This window comes from Gordionus sp. m RMFG-2023, chromosome 1, assembly GCF_954871325.1.
Source record: "Gordionus sp. m RMFG-2023 chromosome 1, tfGorSpeb1-WG-v2, whole genome shotgun sequence".
Classification (NCBI taxonomy): Eukaryota; Metazoa; Nematomorpha; class Gordioida; order Chordodea; family Parachordodidae; genus Gordionus; species Gordionus sp. m RMFG-2023.
In genome coordinates, this window is record NC_088775.1 from 69,707,722 (window position 1) to 69,716,541 (window position 8,820).

General features: G+C 26.9%; 1 protein-coding gene across 5 annotated transcripts in view; it reads left to right on the top strand.

Moving 5' to 3' along the window:
* The window catches only part of LOC135931120 (uncharacterized), a 79,016-nt gene extending 73,178 nt beyond the window's left edge, over window positions 1-5,838 (top strand). For 3 of the 5 annotated variants that reach the window (XM_065468005.1, XM_065468004.1, XM_065468006.1), the window contains 4 exons: window positions 2,435-3,928; window positions 4,118-4,250; window positions 4,612-4,705; window positions 5,550-5,838. In XM_065468005.1, coding sequence (XP_065324077.1) covers window positions 2,435-3,928; window positions 4,118-4,250; window positions 4,612-4,705; window positions 5,550-5,619 — 1,791 coding nt within the window. In that variant the 3' untranslated portion in view covers window positions 5,620-5,838. Of the gene's footprint in view, window positions 1-2,434; window positions 3,929-4,117; window positions 4,251-4,611; window positions 4,706-4,775; window positions 4,855-5,239; window positions 5,312-5,549 lie in introns of those variants that run through there. The other 2 variants (XM_065468008.1, XM_065468007.1) reach the window with 2 other exon arrangements.
* The last annotated feature ends 2,982 nt before the right edge of the window (window positions 5,839-8,820 follow it).

Sequence of the window (8,820 nt, forward strand, 5' to 3'; positions counted from 1 at the left end):
ACATTATGTTTATCTTTATGTTATGTTCAATAAAAAAAATTGAGGTTCTTCTTTGAATTTGGTCAAAAATATAGTTTATATTATGAATTTATTAAACATAAAAATTTGTTGGATATATTTTTCTATGAATAATTCATGTCTTTTAAATATAAATTATTATATAATATTGGGAAACTACATTTATATTTATCTGTTATGTATATAAGATACATAAAATTTTTTGGTTCCCAAGCAACATCCTATTTTGTATAATTTACCTTAATTTAATAAAAACTTGTTTATTGAACATAAATTATAGTCTTTGTAGAGTTTAAAATTAGACAAGTTTTACCATATTAAACAATCTTTTTTTCGATTAATTATATACCAAGGAATATTTATATTATAATATTGTGGAATTTTAGTAAAATATATATTATAATATAAAATAAATAAAACCTTAATAAAAAAATATAATATCTAAATTGTATTCACTATTAGGCTTTATAAAAAAATAAAATTATTATTGAACATATATAGAGCTTAGAACCGACTATCTGATTGAAAACTGATGATTTTAGTTTAATATATGATAAATGAATATTATATTTGTATTAGTCACATAAATTTAGTTAATATACCTTTTTTTAATAAAAATATTTTTTAGTTTTAATTAAACTATATCTCAAAACAATAGATTTCATATTTTATTGTTCGTATGTTTTTATTGTTTTATCACATTTCACATCAAATACATATATAATATATACCGAATTATATTTTGATATATCTTCTTTTTTTAAACTGTTAAAATCGATTTGTTTTAATCGGAATGTCATTATTTTTTTAGTTCTTTTTTTTGAAACATGCTATTATATTTAATATCATTAAAAATACTTTTCAGTCGCATAACATCAAATTTCTATATTTTTATTTGTATTTATTAAACGTTTTTTTTTATTTAGATATAAGGCTTAATAAACCTTATTTATTTGTGATATCGCAAAAATTGAATATTTATTGGTGATCAAAATGTTAATTAATATTCGATTCATTTTCATTTGAATTATATTTCTATTATACCAATAAAAATAGACCTTTGATAAAAACCTTAATCCTGTCTCTTCACATGTTTTATAATGAGAAAATTTCATTTTTTATAATTATATATAAATATATAATGAAATTCATAAGTCCGAATCGCGATCTATAAAAATTTCGGGCGGGCAGGTATAAAATCGATATAAAAAAAAATACAGGCCGGGCTTGGGCCGAAAAAAATTGAATATGCAGAGCTCTAATGTATATTACACTCAATTTGCGTGCCAGATAAATTTTAAATGATTCAAAAGTTCATGATCAAATTATCTTAAATTTATAGGATAGGTATTTTATACATACTGGATTGACAAAATCAGATTATTAACATGTATAAAATAACGCTTTAAACAAATCATTTTGCTATTTACCAACTTTAAATCATTTATTTAACGCGTTTTTTAAATTTTAATGATTTAATTTTTCCAAAAATCTATTCCAGAATGTGGAGAAAATGACCTTTTCTATAAATTTCAGACAATTTTGAAACATATCACACGACTTTCCGAAAATTTGCAAGATGCTAAATGAATTTCAAAAATGCTGATATTTTGGAAGTATTATATTCTATAATAATAATTCAATTTTCTCAACGATTAACTTTTTTAATGTTGACCCATTCTTGTTTGATCGTAAAACATGAATAGCCACAAAATTCCTTTTTTAAGATAATTAATTGAATATTTTAAAGCCCTACACAAACTGATCCGACCGATCTTGGGTCGGTCAGCCTTTTTAATTATTTTGTTTTCCTAATGTTTTTTTTAAACATTATTGTCAAAAATAACAACATTATTTATATCCTTCAGCGCTTATTTCCGATTTTATTGAAACCTACTATTTCAATAGTTCAATAAAATCTTTAGATCAGTTTAAAATTTTGGATCAAACTGGGATCTTAGAAAAAATTATCGGATCGGAAGGACAAAAAAAGGTTTTCGGATCTAGTTGGAAAAATGGGTTCGATGCAGAGATCTAGAATATTTACGAGTGTTGATTATTGAAAGAAGAGTAGTACTGAAAATTATAAATTAATCAAAGATTTTGTTTCTCACATATAATTATCCTTAACTATTCCGTCAAAAGGGGAAATAAGTAATTCAGAAAAATGTATTAGCCAGTATATGATTCTGCGAATTTATCTAATGTTAAAAAAAAGATCGCATTTAACGTGTCTACACTGTTTTTTTAACTATAAAATTTTAATATCTGATTTTATATTCAACTATAATAAACTAATCAAAATTTCCACTCAAATTAATAAACTAATCAAAATTTCCACTCAAATTAATAACTTTTAATTAAAACCTTCACAACTTCTTTTCATAAACATGTATAAAAATATTCATATTTACAGCTCGACACAGAACTAGTCAGGGCTAAACTAGCTGCCGATTCATCTTCCGAAGAAGATGAAATCTCTTACATGTACGGAAATGAATCTTTCATTCCAACAAATCTTTACAATCACAATGCAATAATGAAGGTTAGCTCATCTTACGATTGTACTTGCCCGGTGTGGGCCACTAAATTAAGACACCACGAACAGAGGCACCTGCGCAATAAACTCAGGGCTTCTTTGCCTTTTAATAAACCCGCCCCTTCCCTAAACACTTATAAAATTGGGCAAAATTATTCTGGCATTGGCCTTTTGAATAGTTACGATGGCAGTTTCAAAAATAATGTTACAAAACTTGTTAACGATGAAACAGATTATGGTAAAGAATGTGGCTCACCATCTTTCAACCTCCAGATATGTTTCATGAACGATCCCAAGAAAAAAAATGACAACGTATTGGACAATATTACCAAATCTTCCTTAATCTCTACAAATACTTCGCCACAAATCAAAATGGAATGTAAATATCTCTCGCTCACTAATATATCTAATTTAAATGTCAATTTAACTGGCCGTAGTCGTGTAAATGCATTTTCTTCCCTTTCGAACATTTTCGCACTTAAATCTATACCTTCCTATCGGACAACCAATCATGAATCGAAGCTTACTTCTCCTAGCAATGGATGTTTGGCCGTTCTTCCGCAACGACTCGATTTAATTAGAAAGGATTCTACAAGAGATAAAAAGAAACAAACCCGCGCCAAAAAGCGAAATGTTCCCTTATTAAGAAATTATCATTACGATGCGGAAGATGAAACAAAAACTCATAGTGTTACCTCCCATAGCACGAGATCTTCCACTATAAAAAACGACCGTTTATTTCGCTGTAGACAACCGGTGCCAATATATCCTATGCTTCATCACAGTTTTGATTCTTATCTTGAAGTAAAGCCCCAACAAGAAAAAATAGAGGATTATTATTATGATGATGTATTATACCTTTCTGAGGACATAGAAAACGGAAACTATGAGAAAAATAACGGTGCTTACAGAATAGATGACAAACAGCGAATTCATAAAGTTTGCCCTAAAATCAGTGCAGACGAAATCAACGACTTACCGCTTTTAGTTGAAAAACAGCTCGAATTACAAAAAGGCAAGGCTAGATTAGCCCTTTCTCAGGCCCCAGCAATGGCAAAAATGCAATTGGAAGTCGAAAAGGAACTTAGCAAATTTTCCAATTTCAAAACCAAAAAATCTCCCAAAAGAAGAGCCTCTATTCATGCTTCCAGATTCGAAAATTCGAATCTCAAGATTTGTTCCTTCGCGGAAATAACTGCTTTCAAAATCAAAACTAAATTATTTACTCCTAAACAACCTAACAAAATGGGCGATAACGTTAAATCAATTATAAAGTCCTCCATCTATCAAAATCACATGAACAGTCAAAAACCGTTGAAATCAGTTCAATCGAACAAAAAATACGAACTCTTTTATCAAATCTTAGAAAAAGTATTATTTATTTTGCCTGTACAAAATTTTCTTAAATTTCATCCTTTTGTTATGTTTACAAGAATGACTCAGAATTATAACATTAGAATTCATTTAATATCGAATAAAATTTTATTAAATTTTTTTAGAAGAAAATTCAAAACCAATAATCTATTTATGCTGTTGAAAATAAATTGAATTTTATTATAGCTATCAAAACTGTACGGAATAAAATTGGATAGAAACAGTAATTGGTCATCCTTGTTTTCTCTCAAAATTCTGTGCAGCATGCCAACCGCTCAATTGCAAACATTGACCAATGCTCTTCTAAATCAAATTGAAGGTATATTAATATATTTTTTAGCTGTAATCATTGTATTTCTTCGGCCGTACATTTCTTACTTCTCTTATAATTTTACCGTTCTCCTTTAAAATAAGTAAATCGTTAATTTTTCCAGACCGAAGTGGACATGATAGAATTAGTAGGATGCCAGATTCTGATTCATTGTAATTTTTTATTCGATGATAAGAACTCAGAACCGTCTTTAATCCTGTAAATTGCCTGAGAAACTTATTGAAAATTTTATGGACAATATATTTATTGGAATGCGTCGAAAATTTAAAATGCAAAATGAAGTGAGGGGGGGGGCTCATTAGACTGTAGTGTGGTTATAATATTTTTTTTATTATACTTCCTTTTTTAGTTATGAATGAAGATCTAATGGAACTTCTTATGGAGCGAGACGATTTGCATATGGAACAAGATTCAATTTTAGTGGACATCGAAGATATAACTGGGTATATTAATTTTTTATAAAATTTTCTCCTCATATTTGTATTTTAAATTTAAAAAAATGTTTTTATAAAGCCACTTTCTAAACGAGACATTTTTCCCAAAAGGATTTCCTAGGCATGTTCCGGCAACTTTTTAGACTCCCAACTAACCATACGATAATAATTTGCCTACTCAATTTTTTTGCATAATATGAAACAGACATTATTTAATCGTTGATAAACATCAAATTTTTAAACGATTAAATATTCTCTGATATTAGAAAAATTATTCTCATGTTTGTAATGTTAAAAAAAAAATCTGGAAAAATTGTTTGGAAATGGCCTTAGCTTATTTTCTTTCTTTCAGACCTGCAGGACCGGGTAAGGTTCATGCATTATTTGAATCTCATATTTTAGATTTCCCTTTGAAGGCCGGACAACTTGCCACGATTTTTTTAAGGCTTAGAATTAGTTAAAATGATTATTTCTTTCATAAAAAAGATTTTCAATAATTATATTATTCGTAATAATTCTTTTTTTTAAACTAATTTTTTTCAGATTTAGTATGCAAGAAAAAAAAATCCTACATTTTATTGCATAATTCATAATAGTACATAGGATATAATTATGGTAAAAATTTACGAAATTTAAATTTATTGTTCTGCAAAATTTTTTTTATTTATTCATATTCGATTTTAATGATTTAATTGTATTCGTAAATTTCGACGGATATCGAATAATTTTCGATTAGCCTAAAACCAAAAATTTAATAAATTAAAAATTTTACAAGCTAGCACAGGGCTGTAAAATGAAATTTTTTAAAAAATTTGTCTATCAAAACTTATGATTCATATTTTTTACTAAATAGAAGAGTAAAAGACAAAGCAAAATATTATCAACAAGCTATAGATTTGCAAAAAAATCGTCACATGAATTGAACAATACTTTCGTTTAAAAAATGATTATACTTCTCAATTTTTGTTCACAATAAAACATTTGAATAGGTGCGATAGAGCCTTAACCATCAAAACAGATTATTTTAATATGTCAAAAATTTAAATTGAATATATTACAATAGATTAGTAAATATGGAATTCCTGAAATATTTTTTTTATATTAAAATATGAAATTTGTTACAATTTACAAGTGAGCTATATTTAAAAAAATAATAAATACAATTAAAATTTTATGAGTCTTTTTAAAGATACATTTGATCTTTGAAGATCAAAAAAATTTTGAGTAAAATAAAAAATGTATAATATTCCATCATTTTTCCTCGATTTTTTTTAAAAATTTTCCCATATGAGAAAGAGAAAATCATTAAATGATTATTCTACAAAAAATATTTTTTATTTTGCTCAAAAATCTTCTTTAAGCATCCTCAAATCTTTTTTTACAAAAAAATCTTCACATTTTGATCTTCATTAGACAAAATTTTGACTTATATTGTAACTAAGTTCGTCCTAGCCGGGCCGCTGGGGAAAATGATGGCTTTCGGTCGGATAATGATGTGGAAAGGGGAAATATGTTTGCAATTAACATTAATAGGTAATGTTTATAAATTGGTTTATTTTTAACAGTATAGAAAATCTAGCGACTCGCCGCTGGCTGTTTTTAGGCAACATTAATGGGAACAATTTATATGCTGTTTTCTAGTGTGATAAATTAGTTGGTTACACGACCACGATCCTGGTTTTTGGTCGAAAAAATGAACCAAACCCAAAGTAACCAAATCCATCTACCCGAGCACCAACCATAGGTATATTATTTTATTGTGAACTGAATGTTAATATTTTGCTCAATTACATTTTTATGCATAGAGGACGAATATTTTAATCAGAGTTGTTAACGTTCCTTTTTAAAAGTAGCTAGCTCCCGCTCCTACCTTTTTAAAAGGAGCTAGCTCCCGCTTCAAGTAATGGAGTGCCACTCCTTTTTTATAAGGTACACGAAACAAAATCATATTTTTTTCAAAAAATATTATTTATATTAAATGATCTATCAAAATTTTTATAATCTTTTATTAGCCTTTAAAAAGTAATAAATTTTCTAAATTAGAATCTAAAAAACATCCACGCCTCTCCCCTAAGACGTGTTTTGCAATACTAAATAAGCGCATATTTTTTAATTCAGGTATAAATAAGGAGGTTGAACAAGTAATGAGAAAATTAAAATATATTTAAAAAAGCATCATATTTAACAACCCAAGCTCAACTATGATGAATTGCCCACAGTTATCATTTCGTATTTATAAGAAAGATAATTTACTTTTAGATGCTTTTTTAGATTGGAGCTGCTCACTTTTGAAAATGAAATACTTTTACACACAAAAGGCATTTTGCCCTTAAATTTGTTTGATCATTTGGATCAACATCTTTTAGTAGTTTAAAATATTTTTTGCATGATGGAAATTCGATTTCTTCTTCTATGATCTCTAAATCGATAATATCGAAAACTATTCTTTATTACATATTTATAAAATGAATATTATCAAAAAAATTTCAGTATAAAAATGAAAAACTTGATGTATAATATTTAAAATGATTAGAAGAAAACCCAATATAAAACTCGGCTCAACATTTTATACTGGATAAATTTAAATAAAATTTCATTTATTTAAAGGAGCGGTGGAGCGGCGCTCCTCCACTCCAGCCCTAAAAGGAGCTAGCTCCCGCTCCTAATTTTTAAAAAGGAGGGCGCTCCAGGTGTTTTTGAAAAAATATAGCGGCGCCGCTCCAAGTGCCGCTCCTTAACAACTCTGATTTCAATATTAACATAGAAATATTCATATTTATTATTTGATTCCTTTTTTAAAAATAGGTCCTTTCATCGTCCCGAGCACCGACCATGAATGTTAATATTTCGCTCCTCAATTATATTTTTATATACTATATATAAAAATATGATTGCGCAAAATATTTACAATAAACTAATATAATAGGTTTGTTTGGAGTAAGTGAACCAGTTTATGTTCGGGTCGATGAAAGGAACAATCTTTGATTTTTAATATTGAAATATTCGTCCTCTATGCAAAATACAATTAGGCAAAATATTCACATTCAGTCACAATAAAATAATATAAGTTGGTGCTCGGGTCTATGATTTGGTCGGTACTCTCAAAAAATTTTAAAATTAAAATTTTTGACATTTGTCACTTATCTAGGGTATATATTCCCTTAAATTTTATTTAAACATGCCAATTTGCGTCAAAAAACTTTATAAATAACGATTATGACAATTGTCACTTATCCAGGGTATATATTAATTGAAGTTTTATTTAAATATGTTTTCAAATAATTATTTCCAATTTGCGTCAAAAAACTTTAAAAATAACGTTTATGACAATTGTCACTTATCCAGGGTACATATTAACTGAAGTTTTATTTAAATATGTTTTCAACATTAATTATTTCCAATTTGCGACAAAAAAAACAATAAACTTTAAAATTAATGATTATGAGTATGACAATTGTCACTTATCAAGGGTACATCTTCCCTGAAATTTTATTTAAACATTGCTTAATAAATTATTTAGAAATCTTAAAAAATAATTTCAGAAAAACTATAAAATATTTTATTCACCTAAAAGATTGTTTATTTATATTAAAATTCACAAAAGAATATCTCAAAAAAGATTATTTAAAATTCTTATCAAATCAAAATATATTCTAAAATCTTTTTGAACTTCAAAAAATATTTTTTGCTTAAAATTTTGGGGGGTGAAAATCAAAATGATATTACAATTTAGCAGTATACATATTTTTTTATTAGAAAACATCAAACCATTTTCATAATATAATAATAATATTATATATATAAAAATATTAAATTATATCATGTTTTTTTTTATTGATAAATATTGATGTGATAATAATAAAATATTCAAATTTATATAAAATAATTCAGGTCGATTGATTTGGTCGACCAATTTGGTTGCTTTGGTTTTGGTTCATTTTTTCGACCAAAAACCCAACCAAAAATCATGCTAATCTGACCCAACTAAGCAATTTTACCACACTACTGTTTTCTATTTAAACGTTATGCCTTTTTATTTAATTAATATTTGATAAGTTTTGTTTATTTAACTTTTAAATGATGACTCAATCAGCTTCATATATCTCAGAGCCAAGATATATTTG